Consider the following 27,725-nt stretch of genomic DNA (forward strand, 5'->3'; position numbering starts at 1 on the left):
AAAATCTGATTTTCTGCAGTTATCAGATTATTGAGTGCATGTAAACACACTCACTGTTTTTGCCTTCTCCTGTAAAGTTACCATTTTGGAGATTCTTGTTTTTCTTTGGACAGTGATGATATTTTGTTATTTTTCCTGCTTTAACACATCTGATCCAACTAATCAGCAGAATGTGTGTTGGAACAACAATTTACTTTCATTTTTCCAGGTAATGTAGAACCAGAGAAAATAAATATGCTCAGAAATTGGGCAGAAATTGCACAGTTTGTAAGCAAACATTGTTCTTGCAATGGTAGAATTTTGCTGTAGGTTTTATAAATTGCACTTTCACAGCCTGTAAAATCATACATACATATATATATACAGTATAGTATTTAAGATGTTTCCTTGAGTGTTTATTAAGAATTAAAGCTGAAAAAACACTAAAATATGCTGGGAAGAGGAACCAGGACTGGGTTAAAACAGAGAAAACGTTACCACCATGCACGGCTGAAGTCCTGCACCTAAACTCACCGTTCTCCTCATGGGGGAACTCTGTGCCCACTATGGTGCAGCGGCGGAACACCATTTTGTTCTCAGTCAGAGTGCCTGTCTTGTCTGAAAAGATGTACTGGATCTGCCCCAGGTCCTCAGTGATGTTGAGAGCACGACATTGCACTCGAGTGTCCTTCTCTTCATCATACAGATCCACATCCTGAGTGATGAAGAACACCTGGCCTATCTTCACCAGCTCGATGGACAGATACAGCGAAATGGGGATCATCACCTGGACGGGGAGGCAGAGTGAGAATAGACATATTCTGCCAAAACTGCCAATATAGATAAAAACGTCCTCTCTCTCCTTTCTCCCCCATGCTGTATAAGCCATGACATCCTCTTCTTATTTATTATTACTGATTTATTATTATTTGAACCTCAGATTTTTGGCCTTTGCTCATTTTCTGTGAAGAACATATAAAATAACCCATTTTCAGTGTCTTCACACATTTATATTACACATGTGGTGTTGGGTGAACCCGCGGTGAATAAAAGTGTGGAGGTGCTGTGTCCTTCACTCTGTTCTCCTCCTACATGGCCTGCTGTTAGTGTGTCTGGGTCTGTGTGTGTGTGTGAGGGTGGACAACATGGACAGGCTGCTGACTGGCTACAGCTGCTAAAGGAGAACCCTACGCTGGACACTGGTGATATTTTAAACATCTGGTATTTTTACATATATTATTATGGCTGTATTGATTTAAATAAACAATAATGTGGTGGGTCCACCAGACCACTGAGTAACAAACACATCAACACCACACAAGGCTTAATTCAAATGTGTACATTGGTTCCAGATGAATAAAAATGCATTGCATCAACACACTCATATGAATCGAGTACATTCAAAGTAACACGTTTTTCAGTGTGTAATTAATTATGAAATGATGTAATCATATGTAAACAAGTGAGCAGTGTACACTGCATGTATAGAAAAATTACAATAATAATTACTACAGACTTCTGGCAGTTTAAATCATTTTTGCCAAATTTTTGGTCAAATAGTTTATGTCTTGTTTATTACTGGAGGCTCAAATAAACCATTTTAACTGGTTTCTATGAATCATTTAAATGAGATGAATGAAACCTTTCAGAGTTGAACATAAACAGACTGTGTCATTTATGCAGAACATGCTGTACCTGCAGCAGGATGATCATAGTGAGGAACATGAAGACGCCTGACAGAACAGCAGAGGTAAACGTCCCATCACTGTTTGGGACAAAGTAGATCGGGACACTCGAGAAAGTCTGCAACCAGATGGTATGACCTGAGAGAGAGAGAGAGAGAGAGAGAGAGAGAGAGAGAGAGAATATGGAAGAGAGAAAGGAAGAAAAAAGAGAGAATAAGGGACAGAAAGGAGGAAAGAAATAAGGAAGAGAGGGAACACAGATAGAGAAAGATAGAGAGTGAGAGAATAAGGGAGAGTGAGAGAGAGAGAAAGAAAAAAGAAAGAGAGAGAGAGTAAGTGACACAGTAAGAGAGAGAGAATGAAAAAGAAAGAAAGAAAGAAAGAAAGAAAGAAAGAAAGAAAGAAAGAAAGAAAGAGTGAGAGATAATAAGGAAGGGAGAGAGGGAGAGAGAGAAGGAAGAAGAGACAGTGAAAGAGAATAAATGGGAGAGACAGAGAATAAGAGAACAAGAGAGAGCAAGAGAATTAGGAGGTGTAAGAGAGAGAGAAAGAAAGAGTGAGAGAGAGGGAGAGAGATAGAGACAAAGGAAAGAAGAGTGAGAGAGAACAAAGAGAGAGAAAGAGAGACAGTGAGAGAGAATAAATGAGAGAGACAGAGAATAAGAGAACAAGAGAGAGCAAGAGAATAAGGAAGAGTGAAAGAGAGAAAATAAGAGAGAGAACAAAAGAAAGAGTAAAAGAGAGAGACAGAAAACGAGAGAGTGAGAGGAAGAGAATTAAGGGCAGAAGAGAGAGAGAGAGAGAGAGACATAGAGAGAGAAATTAATCTTTTGCCTTCTGCCGTCTTAACAGACCCCTCAGAGGCTCTGCGTCTGTCCTTCGCTGGTCGAGACCTCACAGAGTGAGTTTTCTACTCAAGGTCATAACAGCACTTTGTATCTTCATCTGTGAGATCATCGTTCATGCGGTGAAGCTCAGGCAGAATAAACACGCAGCTTTTAGCTTCAGCAGATCGACAGAGCTCCTGTGTGAGACCTGTGTTCTATCACACGTTTCTTTACAGTCTTCATGTTTTCACTTCACTCTGCTAAGTGTGTAAGTGGTGTGCGGAGTTCAGAGTGCAGAGAACCTCCTCCTCCTTCTCCTCCTCCTCCTCCTCCTCACTTACCCACAGCTACAATCAAACACATGCAGATGAGCAGCAGCACGCAGAAGAGGACCTCTGTGTTCATCTTCTTCTCCAGCTTACTGCGCTTACTGCGCGGCCTGTTATTGTTCAGCATGGACTTGGTCTCATGGCCTGCAATGAATAAGTCATCAATGAAGAAATCTAGTCTATAACATAGCAATAAGCAGGTAAAGGCCATAATTACATAATATGCATAATAGTACAGTGATGTGCTTTACTTTTTAAAATGAGAGATATCATCATCATCATTATCATCATCATGATATCATTGTAAATTATAGATTATTTTCAGTTTTGTCGCAGTGCACAAATAAATGTGTAACACATACAATACCAAAGGCTACTTTTAAATACCAAAGGCTACTTTTAAATACTAAAGGCTACTTTTAAATACCAAAGGCTACTTTTAAATACTATAGGCTACCTTTAAATACTAAAGGCTACTTTTAAATACTAAAGGCTACTTTTAAATACTATAGGTTACCTTTAAATACTAAAGGCTACTTTTAAATACTAAAGGCTACTTTTAAATACTATAGGTTACCTTTAAATACTAAAGGCTACTTTTAAATACTAAAGGCTACTTTTAAATACTATAGGCTACCTTTAAATACTAAAGGCTACTTTTAAATACTATAGGTTACCTTTAAATACTAAAGGCTACTTTTAAATACTAAAGGCTACTTTTAAATACTAAAGGCTACCTTTAAATACTAAAGGCTACTTTTAAATACTATAGGTTACCTTTAAATACTAAAGGCTACCTTTAAATACTAAAGGCTACTTTTAAATACTATAGGCTACTTTTAAATACTAAAGGCTACTTTTAAATACTATAGGCTACCTTTAAATACTAAAGGCTACTTTTAAATACTATAGGCTACCTTTAAATACTAAAGGCTACTTTTAAATACTATAGGCTACTTTTAAATACCAAAGGCTACTTTTAAATACTATAGGCTACCTTTAAATACTATAGGCTACTTTTAAATACTATAGGCTACTTTTAAATACCAAAGGCTACTTTTAAATACTATAGGCTACCTTTAAATACTATAGGCTACTTTTAAATACTATAGGCTACTTTTAAATACTAAAGGCTATTTTTAAATACTATAGGCTACTTTTAAATACTAAAGGCTACTTTTAAATACTATAGGCTACCTTTAAATACGAAAGGCTACTTTTAAATACTAAAGGCTACTTTTAAATACTAAAGGCTATTTTTAAATACTATAGGCTACTTTTAAATACTAAAGGCTACTTTTAAATACTATAGGCTACCTTTAAATACTAAAGGCTACTTTTAAATACTATATGCTACTTTTAAATACTATAGGCTACCTTTAAAAGGAAGCTCAATTTAATTCCTGCTGATTCAGCACAGTGAGTTTCCATTATGAGCTGATTATTAGTGAGGCATTATTCATAATAATAATAATAAACTGTACCGTATTCCTCCTTATCCTAAATGAAGTTCATTAGCCAAACATGTTTTTGGTTCTCTAGTTTTGTATTGGAGCTCCAAGGCTAATAGAACTAACATGAAATGAAGGCTTTTGTACACACATTAGCTACCACTTAACTAACCTCAAACAGACATGCTTATGTGGTATCAGACACTGTGACATTCTATTATCTTTAAAATGAGTATAAAATTATACTGGAAACCAGTTTATTGAGTCATTTATGGTTCTGGTAAAAATGGTTAAAGAAAAATCCTGAAATATGACAGTAAAGCAGAAAAATTAAGGAAATAGTTTTAAATTCTAACACAATATCTGGTGTGCAAGAGACATTTCAGTGCTTCAGACATTATTAGACATAATAGAAAAGTGAGATAATAACCATGAAGTAGATTAATATGGTGCTCAACCACTAAAAGGGCCAGATTAAAAAATCTCAGGAAGTAGAAATAAATAGTTTTGGGTAGTTTTTTTTTTTTAAAAAAAACTGCCTATTTGCTTGAACTAAACACCTGGCATCTTTTCTTTTTGTGTAACTGCTGGCCCATAGATTGTTGTTAGGGGAAGGGGGTCGGAACGCACCCCACGTTGCAATGCATGCTGGGAACTGTAGTGCATCTCAGCGTGAAAACGAGCTAACAAGAATAGAATAGGCCTTGTGTCTGACACATGGGGTGTAGTCCATATCGCTGCTGTTGGAACAAAACCTCTTATTTTTAGTTTTTAACATAATTTGAAAATGCCTGTTGCCCTTTACATTATGAGTGAAGTTCATGATGAATGGACCAAACTAAACGGCTCAAAATGACTCAGAAAAAAGTCTGGTTCCATTGACTTACATTAAAATTAAAGTAAGTTCTCTGTCCTGTAAAGTTACAATTTTGGAGATACGAGGTTTTGTTCCGGCAACAGCGATATAAATAGGAGTGAGGTCAGTGGATCAGTTGGTTGTTGTTGTTGGGGGCAGTGCTGTAGCTACTGTCTCTGTAGAATGTAGCCCCCCACAAGTTACTGGGTATCAGACCCTGATGTAGGTGCAGCAGTTGCATCGTGGAAATTCATGCCGGCAAGTAAACATCACCTGCAGTCGTGTCCAGGCAACTGAATTGACCATGAAAGCAGTTTCTAAAATTTGGTGTGCTTCTGATTATATGTCTACTTTGAAGCCTTTAGCAGTAAAATGTCCAGAGTTATTGCAGATATACAGAACAAAACAGTGTGTTTATGAAAATTTTTAAAATTTTACAGCATTATTTTTCACAGTTCTTCAAGACGGATGCTGCCACTGTGTTCATCGCTACAGGCTGTTGTCCATCTTTATAGATAGCAGTATGACGTACAGTGTCAGAAACCACATATGTAAGTCTATGCGAGACAACCCGACAACTCGAAGCTCAGAGTGGTTTTAAGATGATTTAGGCATGCACTTTGTAGTCTGCAGTGCTCATTGGAGAGCTGTAAGCTTCTATTACTTGTTAGCTACATTAGCCTTGTAGCTCCAGGGAAGGTTCAGACACCAAACATGTCTTGGCTGATGTGCTTTAAGGGGAAAAACATGCAAAAAAAAAAGTCTATATATATCTTTTTAAAAAAGCAAGCATGACACAGGGGCTGGAAACAGCACTGTACCTGCGTACACCACTATTCCTGAGGCATCAGCTGTATTTCTGACAGTGCATCCACGCAGCAGGAGGTTCTCAATGCCAAAACCTGTCTTCCTCCTGTCTTTTTCCCTGTAAAACACACACACACACACACACATGCATTTCACTGCCAGAATCCTTCCAAAACTGATGTGCATGAATATGTTGGGTCTTTCGTGGCTCATCAGTTGTGTCTGCTATATTTGTTGACATTCAAACCTCTAATTCCTGAAAACTGAATGAAATGTTCAATTGTAGATGGAAAGAACTGCTGGAAATTGGGCCAGTATATGTTGGATGGCAGAGCAACACAGGAAAGGGAGCTCATATTTTCTCAGCTCATATTTATTGCCCTGGACAGAAGCTGGAGCCGGGCCTTGGCTGAGCACTTTGACTAGATGAAGAGATGTGAGAGATGAAGAGTAGTGTGCAGGGCTGATATCTGATCAGGATGAGTCAGCTTACAGAGACATAATCCACCTGCTTTCTTCCTGACAACAATCTCTACCTGAGTACTGACAAAACCATTAAAGAAGAAATTCACAGAATTTTCAAAAGATTTTGCGTAATTAAATGATTAACATGTAATAAAGTCATTCAGAGTGGTTTTACATAAGATATGCAATTCTAGCGAAAGTTACCAAGTCAGAATTGTGAGCGGTGGTGGGCGGGATTCACGAAAGTGTCTTAAGAAACAAAATCTTCGTAAATTTTTGTTTTTTCTTAACTTCATTCTTAGGGAGAAAGTCACGAGAAACTTTGAGATTCTTAAGAATTACCTTAATTTATTTTCTTAACTATTTTCTTGAGAATAATTCTAAGAACAAGTGGTATTCCTGAAAATAAATGTTGTCTTCACCTTCACAAAAGCCTCACACTTGTCTCAGGCTGTAAGAGTCAACAAGGTCAGCGTCTATATTTATCATGGACACTGTCTTTGCTGCTCCTGTCCATCTTCCACCGTCACACCACAATTAGCATATTTTCCAATGAGCATTTTTTTTCCTGTTGGCTGTTCTTTCCGCTGTTACCTCTAGCTCTTGTTTGCTAATTTTTTTTTAAAGTCTAACTTTTTTTAAAAGTCTTTTTGGCGTATGTTGCCATGAGGCAACATTGGCTATGTTTACATGCAAAGATTTTTGCCAATCCGATTACAGATTCAGACTGAGGTGTTTATAAGCACACTCTATTCAACGATTTGATGGAAAATCTTCGTTTACATGCTCACTACAAGTAATCCGATGCAAAATGACGCGCATGCGTGGAGTAGCGTTTAGAGTAAACGTTACCATGACAGCGAACATCACGTGAGGTCCAGTCCGCGTGAGATGAGTTTCCAGTTGGCGCGCTTGTGTTTTAATTGCTTTAAAATGATGTCAGACTCAGGAAAACGTGCTTCACATGTGCTTATAAAGGAAGCGGCGAGAGGAAGACGTCGTGTTCTGAGACACATAAGCTGGTCGTCGTCCCACCGCCGTCTTTTAAAGATCAGAGCATGAACTTCGTCTCCTCTGCAGACCCGTTTCTGCTCCGCCATGCTGAACGGTATAAACTTTCGCCATGACGCGACGCACATGCGCAGAACATACTTACACGTTCCGATTAGAATGTAATCGGATTCAGGCGTTTACATGGCTATTATTCTTCTATTTAACGGATTATTTAGAAGTTTACCCACCTCGTTCAATCGGATAGAAATTGTATTCCGAATGGCCTCAATCGGACTAGTCTATTCCGATTGAGGTGTTTACATGGACGTGTTCTATTCCGATTGAGCTATTAGTCGGATTATTAACGGATTATCAGGCTGCATGTAAACGTGGCTATTGTACGATAATGGGAAGAATCGATATAAAGCCATGTGATCCCTGAAGTGGTGAGACCTGGCTTGTGACTGGCTAAATGAATTCCACTGTCGCACACGTGCCCACCAATAGTGTGACCAAGTACATGCATTTTATTGACTTCCTCAAACTCATCCCCTCATTGTTAACCCTATTGTTGTCTTTAAATATGTATAATGTTATTGTAAAGTGAAGAAAATGAGTTTGTTGCCCTGAGGCAACATTGTGCAAAAGAGGCTTAAAAAATTTAAGACCATCTTAAGAGAATATTTGAGAACATTCTCATAACCTTTTTTTAGTGTTTGTCTTAGGAACCTTCGCAAGCTTTTTCTTGAGAAAGATCATGATTCACGAATCCGGCCCAGATGTCCAAAGTGATTAATGCCTCTTAAAGCTGCCTCACAGAGTGTTATTAACAGAGGTGTGCATCTCGTCTATTTTTCCTATTCAAGTATCTGTAAGGGTTAATGAACAATCGGCCCGAGCAGTGATTTCATCACTCAAATCCCAGCACTTTGAACAGTGCAGAGTACCAGAGTATTCAAATCCTTAGTTGTGATATGAAATGGTTGCTGATGTGTTGCCTGAAGCCTGAGTCATCATTTTACACCAGTTTTGAGATAAAGTTTAAGCCTAAAATATATTTTTTAAATCCGTTCATGGAAAAGAGGTTCATGCATGATCTCATAAGGCCCAAAGAAAACTTTTTTCCAGCTCACTACCATTTTACCATTATCAACATTACATATTAACACTCTGAAGACGCGTGTAGGTTCATTGGTTATTTTTGATAGCAAATGGAATGGCTATAGTCAAAGCCAATGTTGCTAACCCTTGGTGTAGTATGTAGTCAAGACATAGAATTGCCATTTTAACAAATAATTTTTAAAAAGGGATTGAATCTTATGCTCAAACTTGAAAGTATGTGTATTATTACACTCATAATGCAAGGCCCTCCAGGGTACACAGGGTTTTCTACCCTAGTTCATGTGGACCTCACTGGTCTCCATTTATTTAACTTGGACTTCAAAAAGGTGTGTGAACTCTCTTTGTGTGTTGTACTTCACTGTTTAAAGTCCATTCAGGCTGTCAAATGGTTAATGTCTCAGCATTTCCCTTGTATTTCTTATCTACTGCTTGTTACTGTTCATGATTTATTACCTACTTTAGATCTAATGGGTATGTTATGTAGCTAGTGACAGTGAGAAGTTACAATGTGGGCCCATGTGAGCTCTTAGAGTTTAAAGGGTTAATTATTATCCAGGTCTCATGTAGCACCGTAGCACAGACAAATGGACTTCTCAGGGCATTCTGAATTGATCATAACGAGCAGGCTAATTATGTTATTGCAGCTTACTGTCTTCCAGTCTGAGGAGAGGGGAAAGGGCCCATATAAAACAAAGCACAGTGTCACGCTTTCTCAGCTACGTGATAACCCACTTACTACAGCTGCTCCAGCACGCACAATAGAGCTAAATCTGTTTTCCTGGCCTACTTCATACCCGGACGTCCCTGGACGTTCTTGAGTGGGTCGTGTGACACTAATTTGACCGCTGGTACCACTTTCCCCTTGTTAGGGAACAGGCGGCGGTGTGGCCGGCAAAACACACAGAGCGGACATTCCGCACTCCGTTCATTGGTATGGATCAGGCAAATAGAGAGCGGCAGTGGAGGCTGGATGTGGTTGATCGTGCATGAAATTGACTGTTGAGGGTTTCTCTGATACTCACAAAAAGCCATTGAAATGGTTGAGGTCGTCGTTGGGCTTCTCGCAAACAACAACGCCGTTGAAGTTCAGAGGTTCAAACGGAGAATTCTGAAACACAACACAACCAACATGTATGGTTTAACATTTATTTTCATGTATCTTTGACTTAATACAGATATTGATGAGATTAGGGCTGAGTATGCTGATCCATTGACTTTGGCACAGATTCTTGAATGTTTCTTCAATATAATAATACATTAAGGTAAAAGTCAAACAAGCACAATTGCCAAAAAGAAAAGGAGGTAAAATGCAGGTAAAAACAGAAACCAGTGATTTATGAATATACTTTGACCTGTTTTTGAACAAAAACAGTACAAATACAAGCCATGTAATGTTTTATGTCATTAACTTCACTGTCTTTTTGTAAACCACTTGCAAAAAATATATCAGCAAAAAACCCAACAGATCAAAAATAATGTTCCTTAATCCTTTCAGTGCAAGGATTTCAGTCATTTCACCGTGTATAGTGCATAATTTCATCAAGACATTCAGGGAATCCAGAGAAATCTTTGTGCGTAAAGGACAAGAACAAAAATCACATATAAATGCACATGACCTTTGACCCCTCAGATAGCATTGCATTAAAAATCGACCTGCTTCTGTGATGGATCTCACTGCTTGGGCTTGGGAATACTTTGACAAAACAATTATCAATAAACACTGTCTGTTGCTGCATCCACGTTAAGACTGTACTATGCACAGAAGAAGTCACATGTCAAGAAATGCTGCCAACTTCTCTGGGCTCAAGCTCATCTGAAATGGAATGATGCACACGCGTTGTGGTATCACGAGGCAACATTTCAGAGTGTTTAGAGAAATGAAGAACATGTGCTACAACATGGCTGCATAATAAGACATTGTGGGTGCTGGACAGGCTTTTCAGCTCCTCATGAGATAAGGTGTATTTGTTTAGTTGGTGCATATGACTTTTTTCCAAAGAGTCGTCTGGGCCTGAATCGTTCTCTAGAACAGTCTACACTACTGTGGTTTTATATACAGTACTGTGTAAACATCTTGGACACCTAAGCAAATTGTTTGAAACCATTTTCTGATCAAAGGAAATGCCTAATACCAGGTCAAATAGCTTTATAAATGGAGATTTCTCAGGTATGCACAGTGCTGCATGTGGCTTTCACATCTATATCAATGTACTTGACAGCAGATTCTCTTTGTAGACATACGACAATATAAATTTGGTTTAGTTGGTGTATTTGACATTTTCCAAAGTCTAGACTGGGCCTAAATTGCTTTAAAACCCATCTGCTTTCAGAAAGGTCTTTTTGTAATGGGAATAGTTGTAAAAAAGAAGCAAGAATGATAGAGCGAGAGGAACAGCATGAGAAAGACAGAGAGAAAAACGTGTGGGTGGAGAGGTGGGGGGGACAAATAAAGAGGAGGGAGTGGTGGCCTCCTGTGAAAATCATGACAACTAACCTGTAACACCTGTATCTCTAAACCCAATAACATCAACAGTGGAGCTCTTTGCGTGTCACTAAAATGAATCATATACGCGCGGAATGTAAACTACTGGGAGCAGTCAGAGGTGGCTGACGTGTCCTCCGTGAGTTTAGGTATGACCGTGTAGCTACTCCTTAGTTATCTCACAGCTATTTTTGTTCCTGTACCAGACAAGATGAACTCCTGACCCTGCTAAAGACGGCATATGGATTCATGGTACTCAGAATAGACCCTGGGAAATATTAACTATGTGTAAATGATAAACATGGAAAATACTCATACTTGCAAAAATAGTGAATATGCAAAATTCAGATTGATACATGGATTCCACATGAATGAAATCATGAACACAGTTTTTGCCAAAAGTAAGTGAAGAAAGATAAAGTTGTGGTTAGTGTGGTGTAGTGGGTAACATCTTTGCCTTCTATGCTGTAGAGTGGGGTTCAATGCCCCACCTGGGTAAGCATCCTACAGTATACCAATAAGGGTCCTTGGGCAAGACTCCTAACACTGCCTTTGCCTACCTGTGTAAAACTGCTCAAATTGTAAGTCACTCTGGATAAGAGCATCTGCCATAAATGAAATGTTCTTGAATTATTTTGTTCATGTGGAAATTATAGACACATTTGAATGAAGTAAATTCAACGACCTATGCAGATCTTGTAATTGTTCCAATTTAGCGAGTTTTTGAACAGAGCGACACAAATCGCAATCAAAATCTGCTACACTTAGACAGAATATGATTTAGTTTTATTATTATAATCTGAAATATGAAAGCAAATATGAACTGAATACATTGTATGATGATTACATCATACTTCTTAATAAACAAGTTAAACATAAAATCTGCATAGGAACTACAGATAGTTACAGACTTCAACTCGTCACTCCTAAAACTGCACAACTTACGTATTAGCTTGACAGTAATAACTGAATAATGTATGGCAGTAATAATTTATAATAGTTGCTGAAATGTTTATATTAGTTCCAGGATAATAAGCCTTGTGATTATTATGTGAATAATAACATAACAGCAGTGCATTACATTTATCTAGTACTTTTATTTTGCCATCACTCTATACATGTAGGTGGAAATGTGGAAGGTACTTGCATTTGCAAGACAATGCCATTTTTGTTAGTACATAAACAGTGTTCTGAGTCGCGAGAGTTCCAGCCGTGTCCTCACCGTGCTGGAGAAGCCGGGCACCACTTTCCTCTGCTTGAGGTTAGTCTCGCCGTCCAGATTGGCCGTCTCCATGTGGCACACTCCATTAGGGTCGGAGGTGTGTAGGAGCAGGATGTCTGCGGGAATTATCTCATTGGAGAGCACTCTCACAAAATCCCCCACCCTCACATCCTTCCATCTCCTCTCCACAAAGCTTCGCTGGCTCCTGCAGGACACACACACACACACACACACACACACACTCAGCATGTAAACTAAAGCCACACGCCATATAAACAGTCTGTTAAAAAGGCCTGAATACTGAGCTGTAGAGAACACAGTAAAATAACCTTATAATCAGTCATATATGGCTTTCAATTTGATACTGGTCTAATTTTACTTTCTGATCTAATGTGAAGCAAAATATTTACTGCACTATTAATTAACTCACTAATTATCTCAAGTTGGTTTTGCATGTATATTATGTTGATTCATCCCATAATATGTTTGGAACTGATCATTTACACTAGCTGTCAAAAATTTGGGGACATCACGTTTCCCAAAATGTTTCAGTAGTAATTGTCAAATTTTCTAAGGCTGTTTGCAGTGCCTTACACATTAAATGAAAGGAGTATAATGTATCACAATGTTAACTGCACAACATACACTATACTGTTATATCTCACAGTGTGTCACAATGTCACGACACAACTACAGTATAACATCTCACAATGTGTCACAATGTCACAACAGGCACTACAGTGTAATATCTCACAATGTGTCACAATGTCACGGCAGGCACTACAGTGTAATATCTCACAATGTGTCACAATGTCACGACAGGCACTACAGTGTAATATCTCACAATGTGTCACAATGTCACAACAGACACTACAGTGTAATATCTCACAATGTAAGTGTCACAATGTCACGACAGACACTAAAGTGTAATATCTCACAATGTAAGTGTCACAATGTCACGACAGGCACTACAGTGTAATATCTCACAATGTGTCACAATGTCACGGCAGGCACTACAGTGTAATATCTCACAATGTAAGTGTCACAATGTCACGACAGACACTACAGTGTAATATCTCACAATGTAAGTGTCACAATGTCACGACAGGCACTACAGTGTAATATCTCACAATGTGTCACAATGTCACGGCAGGCACTACAGTGTAATATCTCACAATGTAAGTGTCACAATGTCACGACAGACACTACAGTGTAATATCTCACAATGTAAGTGTCACAACCAGCACTACAGTGTAATATGTCACAATGTGTCACAATGTCACAACAGGCACTGCAGTGTAATATCTCACAATGTAAGTGTCACAATGTCACGACAGACACTAAAGTGTAATATCTCACAATGTAAGTGTCACAATGTCACAACAGGCACTACAGTGTAATAACTCACAATGTAAGTGTCACAATGTCACGACAGGTACTACAGTGTAATATCTCACAATGTAAGTGTCACAATGTCACGACAGTCACTACAGTGTAATATCTCACAACGTAAGTGTCAATGTCACAACAGACACTACAGTGTAATATCTCACAATGTAAGTGTCACAATGTCACGACAGGCACTACAGTGTAATATCTCACAATGTAAGTGTCACAATGTCATGACAGGCACTACAGTGTAATATCTCACAATGTAAGTGTCACAATGTCATGACAGGCACTACAGTGTAATATCTCACAATGTAAGTGTCACAATGTCACGACAGGCACTACAGTGTAATATCTCACAATGTAAGTGTCACAATGTCACGACAGGCACTACAGTGTAATATGTCACAATGTGTCACAATGTCACAACAGGCACTGCAGTGTAATATCTCACAATGTAAGTGTCACAATGTCACGACAGACACTACAGTGTAATATCTCACAATGTGTCACAATGTCACGACAGACACTACAGTGTAATATCTCACAATGTAAGTGTCACAATGTCATGACAGACACTACAGTGTAATATGTCACAATGTGTCACAATGTCACAACAGGCACTGCAGTGTAATATCTCACAATGTAAGTGTCACAATGTCACAACAGGCACTACAGTGTAATATCTCACAATGTAAGTGTCACAATGTCATGACAGGCACTACAGTGTAATATCTCACAATGTAAGTGTCACAATGTCACAACAGGCACTACAGTGTAATATCTCACAATGTGTCACAATGTCACGACAGGCACTACAGTGTAATATCTCACAATGTGTCACAATGTCACGACAGACACTACAGTGTAATATCTCACAATGTAAGTGTCACAGTGTCACAACAGGCACTACAGTGTAATATCTCACAATGTAAGTGTCACAGTGTCACAACAGGCACTACAGTGTAATATCTCACAATGTAAGTGTCACAATGTCACGACAGGCACTACAGTGTAATATCTCACAATGTAAGTGTCACAGTGTCACAACAGGCACTACAGTGTAATATCTCACAATGTAAGTGTCACAGTGTCACGACAGGCACTACAGTGTAATATCTCACAATGTGTCACAATGTCACAACAGGCACTACAGTGTAATATGTCACAATGTGTCACAATGTCACAACAGGCACTACAGTGTAATATCTCACAATGTGTCACAATGTCACAACACACACTATAGTGTAATACCTCACGCTGTAAATCACAGTGTCACAGTAGACACTACTGTGTAATATCTCATGGTGTCAAAACAGACAGTGGACTAGAACTGGGTGGGGATGATCAGGACTGCAAGGCTGATGTTCCAGTGCTTTGACTTTGGGTTAAATGGTATGATATGTCTTCAGCTGAGCGGCAGAAGGACAATGACTCCTAAAAAAGAATCCTATCTAATGACAGTTTCATCAAGCATGCTGTCTTACATGCGGGACTGGATGAGGAACATTCTTCAGCAGGACTTCTACGACATGCCACATCAGCCACCCCTCAAAAAAACACAATAGCCTGACAGATAACAGATGCGTCATATTTAGTGCTCTTGTTGTATGCAAACAATGTGCTCTCTTACAGACTGTTTAACAAGCTGTGTAAACACAGGGCCTGAAGGAGTATCAGTGATGCATTGTAGAACTATGTCTGAACTTTCATCTTAGGTTTGATAGCCATCTTATTCATGTCAGTCAGTTTCATATAGGTTATCTGTATGAATCTGACCTATATCTATCCCACATTAGCTTAGTAATCATTAAATAGGTTTTATTATTTATTAAATTGTGTTATGGAGCTCTTTATTTTTGGTTGCTTCCAAGATGTGAAATTTGGAGCAAACACTCTAAACTGTTATGTCAAGTGATGAAACTGCTGACAAAAGAACGTTAGCCCGCAAAACAGGACGAGAATTTTGGACTTTTATGCTGGGATGGCAATTCTCCAAATGGGTTACACTGTGTGAATTTCTTACAGAGCTGCTTTGTTGGAAGAAAAAGAGTTTTGGAGCACCAGACTTGGTGTACTGACCCTGAACACTGGGATTTTCAGTTAAAATCACTTTAGGAGCCTTCAGTACTGCTTAGTTCTATACGTGTTCTGTAAACAGGATGGGAAGGCAATGGAGTAGGTATTACAAAAACAATATTTCATTCTGAAATGTAGTTTGCATATGTGCCTTATTGAATGTAAGCCAGTGCATGCTGTGGTTTTGATGTGGCTAGTTAAAAAAAAACACATAACGATGCCCAATGTGGCTTTTCCACCCCTAAGGCGTTTTTCAATCCACTGTCTAGGCAGAGCAAGGCACATGATCACAGCACTTCCTTCTAGACGTAACCATTTTCAAGGGATCTAGCTTCTCTAAAAGGATTTACATTATCAAGAAAACATGTAACTACTTGATTATGATTGGAATTTAGACATAGACGTTAATCTCCACATCACGTAATGCATATTCGAGGCAGTAAAATGCTGGGGCTCCCTGCAAGATTGAGGGTTATGACTCTGCATTGATCTAAATTCATGACTGCTAATACATAATACACAATTTATAAAATGGACTGTTTTGTACTAGAATCTAACTGGCTGAGCCACTTTTAAAGTCATTGTAAAATACCCAGCCTTTAAATGGCCAGGGCCTGTGGGCGAACGCAAAGTTTTATCACACAATTCTATAACCTAAGAATAGCTCAACCAGTTTGCATTGAAGTCCCTGTAGTTACTAAATAATAAGACTTAGTGTGTACGAAGCCTGGGCTTTTAAGGCTTAATCATTATTAATACCAAATGTAATTGTTTGTTGAACATAAGCTGCTTATAAAAGCAAAAAGCCACCCGAGGCTGTGTGTTACAGTGATTTTACTCTGCTTTCCACTTTCTTTTATACAAACCCAATTCCAAAAAGGCTGGGACAGTCTACTAATAAAAACAGACAGTGGTGATTAGGAAATTCTGTTTGACCTGTATTCAGTTGAAAAGGATAAAAAAGCACAGTATTTGATGTTTTACCATATGAACTTCATTGATTTTTGTATATATATATATATATATATGTATATATATATATATATATATATATATATATATATATGCTCATTCCAAATTTGATGCCTGCAACACAGTGGTGAGCCTCGACCCATCCTTGCTCAATAAGGACTAGGCCTTTCTTGGGTGCTCCTTTTATATCTAAGCATAATTGCATCACCTGAAAACATTTTATATTTGTATATTTTCTAGTCTTAAATTGCTCCTGTCCCCACTCTTTTGGAACATGTTGCTGGCAACAATTTCAGAATAAACATATGGTTATAAATCATTACATACACTATATGGACAAAAGTATTGGGACACCTACACATTACACCTACAGGAGCTTTTATGACATCCCATTCTAAGTCCATAGGCACTAATATGGAGCTGGTCCCTCTTTGCAGTTATAACAGCTTCCAATCTTCTTGGAGGCCTTCTACAAGATTTTGCAGTGTGTCTGTGGGAATTTTTGCTCATTCATCCAGAAGTGTGATCTGACAATCATGTTGGATGTTTCACTGCATTTCACAGCCCAGCTGCATGACAAGTTCATTATAATATGTGTATATTTTATCACCCTTTGGGCCCACTGCTCACCCCACAGTGTGAGCCCTGCAGGCCCCTCCCCTATAAATGATTCTAGGTCTCTTAAAGTTCAGTTCAAGTTTAATTCAGTTGCTTAAAACTCAAAGTTTCTTGACAGTGTTTTGCTTGTTTTTTTAATGTACTAAACATAACAGTCATTAAACATTACTGCTGACCACAAAGAAAACTGTCCCAATCTACCAAACAGCAGTAATTAATTCCAATTTAATGAAGCTTCCCCCTTTACCTGCATATTTGCAATAGGGACTCACTGCAGAATACAGCTGCATAGGCATAATATGAGGAAAAATCTACTGTGAACAATACAGAGAGCTAAACATTTAGAACAGATCTAAACAAAACTGGTTTAAGGGCATAAATATTATAAAATATCTGTGGATTTTAATAAAATCATTCCAAATATGCAGTATCATGACACTATCAAGCAGATCTCTAAAGGCCTACAAAACTGCTGCTTCAACACGTCTCACACAGCCTGCAAGCAGCTGCCGAAAAGAGAGAGAGAGAGAGAGAGAGAGCGAGAGAGAGTCTTGACATCTTAAATTTAGCGACAGCTCAGTTGCCACCAGTTCGGATGTTTTGAAACACTTTCTTTCAACAGCGTTTGTGTGTCTATGTGCGTAAGTGTGATCATGCCTGGGATAAGAAATGTTCCAAAAGAAGACGAGTGTTTGCAGTTTGTGATAAGCAAGACATCTATTTCTGGCAGGCGGCTGTCAGTGGATGTGTGTAAGTGTGAAAAATAATAATATTTGGGCAGCACCTGCGGTTCTATTCCCTGGCTGTGTCTGAGGGTGAGACAGCACCTCTCCGGCTGTGTTGCCCGGCACAGCTGCGCACATCTGCATGGGTTCTTTGTAATAGAGGGCCGCATGCTCTTGAGCGCTTTCTCTATTCTTTGAACTAGTGACTAGTCAGCATATATGGATACAGCTTAATAAAAGAACCAAAGTATGGATTTATGTTATTTTAAATTAGATCAGATTAGATTACAATAGATTACCTTAGTCAGGATTACAATACATCACAATATATTGAATGGAAATGTCAATGACTTTTTCAAAATTTCTGCATAATTAAACAGTTGGATAAATAAAGTAATTGTAATTGCTTTGATATGAAATGGTCCACTCTAATTGTGTGACATCTGAAGCATGTAACCACACAGAAAGCCACAAAATAGTCACCTGACACGTTGTTTACAATGTTTTTGGGATCAGTTTTTGGCCTAAAATGTATTTTGTAAAATCTGTGCACAGCAGAAGGATGCATGCACATGTTATTAGGCAAAGTAGTCCCCAAAGAAAGCGAATTTTTTTTATTTAACTCTATTTTACCATCATCAACATCACATATACAAACTCAGAAGACTCGTGTAGGTTCACTGGTGGCTTTTGATAGTAAATAAAATGGCTATATTTGTGTTGTGGACATTGTGACATCGGGTTTCTATCACAACCACTGTAAAGAAAGTCCAAGTCAGTAGTTTAAAGAAGAAAATACTACCAAACCACTCTGAATTACTTTGTTTACATCTCAACAACATAGTTATGCATACATTTTGCAAACTCAGTGGAATTTCCTTTAGACCCTAAAGGCCCATACATGGGCCCACATATCAGTTCCTCATTCTACTAACTAAATAACTTATTTGTTTCATATTATTTACAGAATAATTTAAGGATGCACTGAATAATAAGTATTGAGGTTATTAGTGAAATAATAAGCCTGTAGGTTAAACAGTAATTTAAATATAATTGGAGGTTATGCAACCTGTTCACTAGGTATGTATCCTTCAAGAACTACGTGACACACACATTTACAGTAAACCTACAGAAGCCTTTCAAAGATTTTTTTAGTCCACCAAACCCACTGCATTCCAAGTGGCTTCAAAGACGATGAACAAACCGAATGAATGAGCGACATTTGTTGAAAACACACTGGGGTGGGGTATGAGCTACAGTGAGAAAAACACCCTGACATAGCAAGTCATGCACCATCAGCATGACAGAGCTTTTAGAGAATCAGATGTGAGGGAAACGAGTGAATCCACAAGTATGAAAGGATTCATATGAACTATTAGACATCTAAGCAAGGTATTTTCTCACCAGTGAAATTGACTATATTACAAACACCTTCCTAACAGGCCCAGCCCACTGTTTAGGTGTACATTTAGCCCATCATTGGTCCATTTCTGACCACAGGAGGACTGTTGACCAGATATTATTTGGATGATGGGCCCTTCTCAGCACAAGAGAATATAGTCTGATGTGAAATTCTACAGAAAAAGAAGAAAAAGAGCAGATCTGTAGTATTGATGGAGGGTTGAATGATGGCTGACATACACTGTGCATCAACAGATGAGCTACAGTCTCTGTTCACCAGCAAGAAAGGGTTTCCAATAAAGTGGACAGTCTGAGTTGATCTAAACTAAGCAATATCTCTCCAGTGCTCAGAAATCCTGCAGTATGTTGGAGACTAATGAGGTATGTCTTGGGGTAAAATACGTACAACTCGACTCACAAATGCAGAGATATGAGTCGTTGTTGTTCCACCTCTGAATACAGCGCACTGAATATTGCAAGCAGTAGCAACGTTACATACAGCAATAACCATCTGACTATCAGATTAGTGAAAGAAATATTACTGTTAATGTTTTCCCCCTGAGGGTTCACATCAGGAGCAAGTGAAGTGAATACTATTACTGCTGCTATCTAATGTCACTGGATTAGTTCATGATTGTAGAAATAAGCCATAATGTACAAACAGCAGCTATCTGAGTGGAGGAAAAACATGTTGATGCTTGAAGCCACGGTCCCTTTAACCTCATGCTGCACACTTATTATGGTGCATTTACTCTTAAGGCCCAGGTCAGAACTAAATCACTCCTGAACTGGTTTATGAGAACATGCAGTTCAAGTACATGAGTGAAAATAAATATGAAAAAAATGATCGCAAATCATGGTCAAACAAAACCATGCTGTGAAAAAAAGCACAAATTTGCTGTAACAGAGGTATTTACAGGCCCTCACAATACAAATCCCTCTGTTTTTTTCCTCATCACTTCTGGCTAATTGGAAGATTTGTGCAATTGACTGCTCACTGTACCACATGTGACTTCTGACTTGAAGAAGCTAAGCTGAATAATCTAAAGCACTTTCACTGTGTCTGAACTCTGAAATGGCGAAATGCTGCATGATCAGTAAGTAACAGGTTCACAATGACAATCTTGTTACGTCAAGAGTTAAAGGGGACGTATTATGCTCATTTTCAATGATCACATTTTGATGATCCATAAAAAACACCAAAACACATGTCTGAAACGCTCTGCTAGAGCTCCTGTGTCTTTAAGCCCCGCCTCCTGACGTGCCTGCTGTGCTCTGATTGGTCAGCTCTAATCTGTTCTGAACTGTCAGAACTGCCAGAGCGATTCTGCCCCTACATGTTACTCCCTAGCTAAGTAGTGTGCTGTGTAACATTAAGTTTAGAAATTCTAGCTTCTATTGTCAAATAGTGACTGCTTGTCGAGTATGAATGTGGATGAACCCCAAATGACCATTTGCGATATTTTGCATTGTTGGGGTGCAGAATCCAGTATTTAAATTCCTATGTAAGTTAGTGCACTATGTAGGGAGCAGGGAGTCGTTTGAGATTTAGCCCGAGCGTGAGAAAAGTGGCGTCGTCAGACTGGCAGAAGAGCCTCTAGTGGGAAATTAGTGACCAAAAAGTACTTATAAACTGAAAGTATTTGCATTAAACAGTGCTGTGTTATCATATGTTCACTGTTATATGGAAAAGGTTTTAAAAATCATCAAATGACCGCAGTTTACAGTGATTGGTGACCGAACGTTCTTCTCCTCATTCAGCGGCCAATGGTTGCTTAGCAACAATACCATATTTTAAAGGAACTACATTTCCAGGCGGAATTCTTGTTAATAATAACTTAAATAATTATCTAAAACATTGTGTATTGTAATATATTTTATGTTGGCCGCCATTTTATAAAAGCAATAAGCCACTTGAGGCAGTGAGTAACTGCGATTTTATCACGGGGAAGGGAGTTTTAGGCACTCCGCCGTGATAAAATCGCAGTAATCCACGGCCTCTGGTGGCTTATTGCTTTAGTAAATGATGTCTATGGAACGCAACATGCATGAGCACATATGCTGCTGATCAAGAATGTCTTCCCTAAGCTGACTGACCCCTCAGCAGACCCCTATTGCTGGAACTACAGGACTGAATACTGAAATGTGTTTTGAACTTGTCTTTGAACCAGTTCAGTAGAATGATCCATACAACCACTGCATTTACTAAAGAACCCTCGAAGAACTGAACATCAGTGGCTTGTCCTGAAAGTGGGAGAAACACTTCAGGGTCCTGAGAGCGTTCCTCAGACAAGAGATGGGTAAGAAAGACTCCAAACAGCATCGCTCCTGACAAATAAGGGAGCTTTTTGAAAATGCCCTTGGGACGACACAGCCATGTCAGAACAGGACGTCAGAGTGTGCTGACCCAGGCCGGTGTGTGTGTGTGGCTGAGCTGCAGCCCACCTGGGTTCCTGTGTATGGAAACACTCTGGGAGGCTCCAAATGGAGCACAGGCTCAAAATACATGAGAGGCACCAAGTAACCATGGCAATAAGTGATGGATTCGGTGTGACTTTTGAAAATAAGAATAATATCTTGGAATACACCTGCGATAATCTTCCCTCTCTCTTTCCCTCGCTCTCTCTCTCTCTCCTTCGCTCACTCCTCCTCATTTTCTCTCCCTCTCTGTCTCTGCTGTGTGGGGAATTACTGCTTTTTTTCACCAGCTATTCTGTTCGGTGGCTCTAAAGTAGATCTAAATGACGTTCTCTCTGTCTTCCCTCTGATGCAACGCTGTGATGAGGGTTTTTACCGAAATGCACACAATGCGTTGGATGCAAGACATTGTTGTGCTGCTCTTCAAAAGGGAGAAAAAATCTCCCACACAAATTTTATTTCTAGGTCAAAAATTCCCATGGGGTTCTGAAACACACAGACGAAGTGAAACGCTCACACACACACACACACACACACACATACACATGCACACAAACGTGCACTGCCACGCACGCAGGCACACGCACAGGCCGAGAGAAGGAGGAGAGAGGGAGAGAGAGAGAGAGAGAGAGAGAGAGAGAGAGAGAGAGAGAGAGTCACAAACACAAGAACGCGCTACACATCTAGGTTTTTAAAAGCTGGCGTAAATTTGTCAGCGTCATGCACCTTCAGAGAGAAGGCACAGCAATTTAAATCCCTCCCGAAAGCACACAGAGTGCAACAGTTCATACTGATGAATCTGTCTTACATAAAACCAAGCGCTGCCACAAAGGGATAATCAGCTGTCTCACAGACAGCTTTCCACATTTGGTGTTTTGTTGTTTTTGTGACTCTTAATGAGGCAATTATAAGTTCCTGGGTCATTACTAGCTGTTCAGTTACACCTTAAATTCAGTGTAATACCTGTTATCAAGCAGTTCTCAAAATAAGTTCCATACTTGGAACATATACTCCATAGGCCTCATTTACCTGAGATTATGCCACTTGTTTTTAAATAAGCACAATATATGTGTTATTTGGACTGCCAGAAAGACCCAGTGGCAAATATGCAAATATACCACATGACAAACAAATAGTGTTTCTAAAAATTTGAAATTTGAAATTTGAAATTACGTCTGCTGTGTTTATCTATCTATCTATCTATCTAAACATATATTAAACAAGAAATTAACACAAAGGCCTCAACAACTACATGTAATGTCATGTCAACATTTCCTGAATGTCCAGTATTCTAGTATTCATTCTTTTTAGGAGAAATCTGCAGGGATGTTTTTTCACACCACTAAGTTCAGTCTTAGAAGTTGCTTTAGCATTTTCTATTTCTATTTTCTATTTTGCATTCAATTTCAATGGCTGGTCAAGTCTGACCAGGAACACCACAGATGTACAAAATCTGAATGAATCACCTGAAGGATTCTTTGAAACTATCCATCCATCATCTAAACCGCTTATCCTTCTGGGTCGCGGTGGGGTGCTGGAGCCTATCCCAGCTGTCATCGGGCGGAAGGCAGGATACACCCTGGACAGGTCGCCAGTCCATCGCAGGGCAGACAAACAGACATATACATCCACACACTCACTCACACCTAGGGGCAATTTAGCACATCCAATTGGCCTGACTGCATGTTTTTGGACCGTGGGAGGAAACCAGAGTACCCGAAGGAAACCCACGCAGACACGGGGAGAACAGGCAAACTCCACACAGAAACGACCCTGGTCGCCCAGCTGGGAATCGAACCCAGGCCATTTTCGCTGTGAGGCAACAGCACTACCCACTGCGCCACTATAAAAAAACATTTATTTAATGTTTTAGCCTCATGGCAGAAATTGGATAAATAAAACCCTCTAAATGAAATATAATACAATGGTAGGGTTATAAACAGAACGGATCCATATTTATGATGGAGAAAAAGGGTCAGTTTTGACCAGAAAACAACTGGAGGAATACAAATAGAATTAATTTATAATAGACGAAAGAGCGAAGGAATCGAATCTGAGCTAAAAACAAAACAACTGGAGGTTTACAAACAGAAAGAAACCATATTTTGATGAAAGAAAAGAACAAATGGACCAAATTTGACTGGAATGCCACCAGAGGGTTAAATGCTGTTAAAATTAAGGGCTCTTTGCAGTGATAGTGAAAAAAGAACCACTTTAGGTTCCTTGGAGAAGCTTTCAATGGATGGTTCTGTACAAAACATGCAATGTGGGACATGCAAAGCTTAAAGACCCCTCTATGGAATCTAAAGGCTCTATACCAAAGGTTTTTCCTGGAACCACACATTCAAGCCAAGAGCCATTTAAGAACCTTTATTTTTACGAGTGTAGCTGTGGACAGGAGCCCACGAGAGGAGAGTTTGTTTGTTTACCTGCTGTATATGAGGCAGAGCGTGCTGTTGAGCTGCCGGTCACTCTGGTAGCGGCGGAAGTCCTCCCAGGCGTCCTTGATGGCAGTAAGAGACAGGATGACGCATATGGGGATGAGGGCCACTTGAGGCTGGAAGGCATTGACCGCTGGAACAAAGTTGAGGGCAGCGATGCCCACAAAGTACAGGTTAGCCCAGCGGTGGAACTGTTCAAACAGGTTCATGGGGATGAAGGACCAGAAGGAGTATTTGGTGGTCTTGATGGCGTTCCCCGCATAGCGCCGATTGGGCTGGTTTTGGGGCTTCAGGCCTTCGTAAGGCAAGTTGGACACCAGCTTTCTCTCGGATTCGCCCGAATCCCTCCATTTGGTCCAGCAGCACCAGCTCGTCCAGGTCATGATGTGTCAGCTGTCTCTCACATCTACATCTACGCATCTAGCAGGTCCTTCTATCCACAGTTGGTTTGAGTTGGTAGTTGGATGTAGTGTTAGGAGTCTTGCCCAAGGATTTAGCAGTGGCGTTCCTGCCTGGATGGGAATCAAATCTTTGATCTCCCGTGTGAGAGGCGATGCTGCTGCTGTCCAACTCCTAACTCTGCGTCAGTATGTGTCTCCGCTTCATTCCAGCTTCTGTCATCTTCTGCTCCCATCCAGTTTCAGGGGTGGTATAGCACTCCTTCAGCTCTTCTTGCAGACAGGCCGGCCCCAAACCCACCCCACCCCTCCACGTGTGCGTGGGACTGACAGACAGGGTGAGTAAAGGAAAGAGACTGAAAGAGACAGAACGAGGAGAAAGAAACCAGCTCGGAGCACACCTGTCAAACTCCCCTGACTGCATAGCATCCACTGAGGCTGATGTCAGAAGAGAAAGCATGCTGTCAGAGCAGTACATACCACATGAGCCCAGCGCTAAATGCTAACTGCTCACATTAGGGCTGTGGAATGCAATGGATGATGATAGACTCCTACCCATGAGCACTCTTCACTTTATTCTGCTTTATTTATATTAAAAAGCTAAGCATGGCCCACAATGCCTTTAAATAATCACAAACTAGCATCAATCTGCATAATGTGAAGCAGCCCGAAATACAGGGCCATTTCTTGGTATAAGTGGTATAAGCAGTTACTAAGGGTCCCTGTACCCTTATGATAAAAGTCTTATGTCAACATTGTTGATGATCATTAAGAAACAAGCACCGTACTTTATTTAATTTGTATTTATTTTACATATTATTTAGTTATTTTTTGTATTCATACACTCTTAGCAAAAAGGGTTCTATATAAGAATATAAAAAAGGGTTCTTTGACTTGCAACAATAGTGGAACCATTTGGGCACTATATAGAATAATTTTAAATGGGTTGATCAAAGAAACATATACAACTGGTTTTCCATCTTAGGCAAGAGCGACTGGCCCATGCAATAAACCATTTATGCATTCAAAAGGTTGTATGAGTGTTTACGGTTCTACATAGAACTGTTACCTTTACTAAAGAACCATTGAAGAACCATTTATTAACAGTGTATACATTGTAGTTGTTTAAATATTGTTGCTGTCCAACACAATCTCCATTTTTTAGATTTTATTTTTCTGCATCATTTGAGCTCATTGGCTGTCCTTGAACTCACGTCATAAATTTCATGATGGACGGGCCAATAGAAATGATCCAAAATGACCAAAAGGTCTCAGTACGTTAGTAAAGTGTGTTTTTGTTGTCATCTGTGAAGTTACCAGTTTGCAGATGGGTCATTCTACAGAAACGTCTTTTTTATCTATCCATTGGAGTCACTAATGTTACTTTTGAAAGGTACCACCAGAGACAGGAACACCAGAGACATTTTAATGAAAAATGAATTTTACAAAATGGCTGCTACAGAGCATCAAACCACATGTTGTCAATCATGGAACATCCACTAAAATAATTTAATTTAATCCATTTGGATTCTATTTTTTCACAATTAGAAAAAGAGTAAAGTAGGTCACACCAATGACTTCAGCTAAAAGCTTCATATGAAATCATGAGCTAAATGAGAAAATCTCTGATAACTGAAAGACTCAGTGGACTCACCATGTGCTTTTCTTCATAGATCCTCAGAAAATAGGTAAAAGGAGGTCAAGTGACGTCATCAGTGTGATTCTTATTTTGAAATAAGAGATTTTTTGTTACGCAGTGACACCAGTGATACGACACCTGGGGACCACAACTTTCATCATATATATTATAATATTTATTTGGAATTTGTTTTCATTATGTCATTTAAATCATATATTTCATAGTCATGTATAGATTATTGCAGTTATATGGCACTCGCCCTTTACACATGACTATGAGGACGAGCTCTTCTGTGGTGCTTGGAATTCTATATAATTGATTTGAAGACCAGTTTTGCTAAATTGAGGCTCAAGAAGGTGTGATTGTTAAAATAACATATAGTTTTATTTTAAAATATAAATAAATTCTAATCCTATAATGTTTTTCAAGTGTAATATATCTGTAAACGCTAAAAAAGATGGTCGTTTCTGTAGAATGACCCAGATACTTGGGCTTTTTATGTTTGCCCCGTATATAGTTATAATTCTTGTTTTACCATTTACACCTTAACATTTATTAAACAGTTTTCTCCCTGATGAAAACAAATGAATTTTATTGTATTAATAATAATTATTACATAATGCTGATTGGTGGAATATGAGCTTCCATTGCTTGTTAGCTACATTAACCTTGTTGTTCCAGTGTAAAACTAAAGAAGCACCAACAAGAACTTTGCACAACAAACAAACTGGGAAATTGTATAAATGAATCATTTTGTATTAAAAATAGTGTCTGTTAACACGTGTGTCATTTCAGGGTCTGTGCCACTGAGCACTGTGCACACTTTCACCAACTCGCCACTGCAGCAAAAACTCATATTTCCACTGCTTTCTTTTTTTTTAATCACATAATGTAAATTGCCAGCTGATCTTTACATTGTGTGTAAAGTTCATGATGAATGGACCAACAGAAATGCTCCAAAATGACTTGTCATATCAGAAATACAAGGTTTTGTTCCGACAGTGACAAACTCCATGTGCTGCAGCTGCAAACCCAAGTCGAAGTTCATTCGCTGTCAGGTTACAGGTCGGAGGAGGAAGTGAGGTGTTGTGCAGGAGGAGGTGAGCATGCAGTCAAACCTGCTCTGAGGCCTGAACGTGGCTTTCTCGTCAGTTACATTCCACTCAGCATAAACACATGAGTCACATGGGGGTAAGTAATTGGGTCATGTGACTTTCTTAAATGGAGAGGAATGAAGTGTGAGGTTAGCATTGCTAAGGCTGACTGGCAACGGGGTGTGACACGGGAATGCAAGTACTAATTGCAGACCAACTACTGAAAATAGAAAAGGCTGCAACACCAGAATTGTGCAGTTTCATCACTAGAGAACTTATTAGACACCCCTCCCCTCCTAGCTCCACCTCGCTGGTGTACAGGTAGAGACTGTT

At 39.2% G+C, this 27,725-nt stretch overlaps 1 protein-coding gene across 2 annotated transcripts in view; it reads right to left on the minus strand.

Moving 5' to 3' along the window:
* Nucleotides 1-24,954, minus strand: part of atp10b (ATPase phospholipid transporting 10B) — a 50,245-nt gene extending 25,291 nt beyond the window's left edge. Inside the window, exons 1-7 of one of the 2 annotated variants that reach the window (XM_036576929.1) lie at nt 24,250-24,954; nt 12,219-12,423; nt 9,537-9,622; nt 5,949-6,052; nt 2,833-2,964; nt 1,675-1,802; nt 514-766 (exon numbers count right to left, since the gene is read on the minus strand). In XM_036576929.1, the coding sequence (XP_036432822.1) occupies nt 514-766; nt 1,675-1,802; nt 2,833-2,964; nt 5,949-6,052; nt 9,537-9,622; nt 12,219-12,423; nt 24,250-24,644 (1,303 nt within the window). In that variant the 5' untranslated portion in view covers nt 24,645-24,954. Of the gene's footprint in view, nt 1-513; nt 767-1,674; nt 1,803-2,832; nt 2,965-5,948; nt 6,053-9,536; nt 9,623-12,218; nt 12,424-23,286; nt 23,397-24,249 lie in introns of those variants that run through there. The other variant, XM_036576930.1, reaches the window with a different exon arrangement.
* Nucleotides 24,955-27,725: the final 2,771 nt, after the last annotated feature.

Source organism: Colossoma macropomum, unplaced genomic scaffold, assembly GCF_904425465.1.
Source record: "Colossoma macropomum unplaced genomic scaffold, Colossoma_macropomum, whole genome shotgun sequence".
Taxonomy (NCBI): domain Eukaryota; kingdom Metazoa; phylum Chordata; class Actinopteri; order Characiformes; family Serrasalmidae; genus Colossoma; species Colossoma macropomum.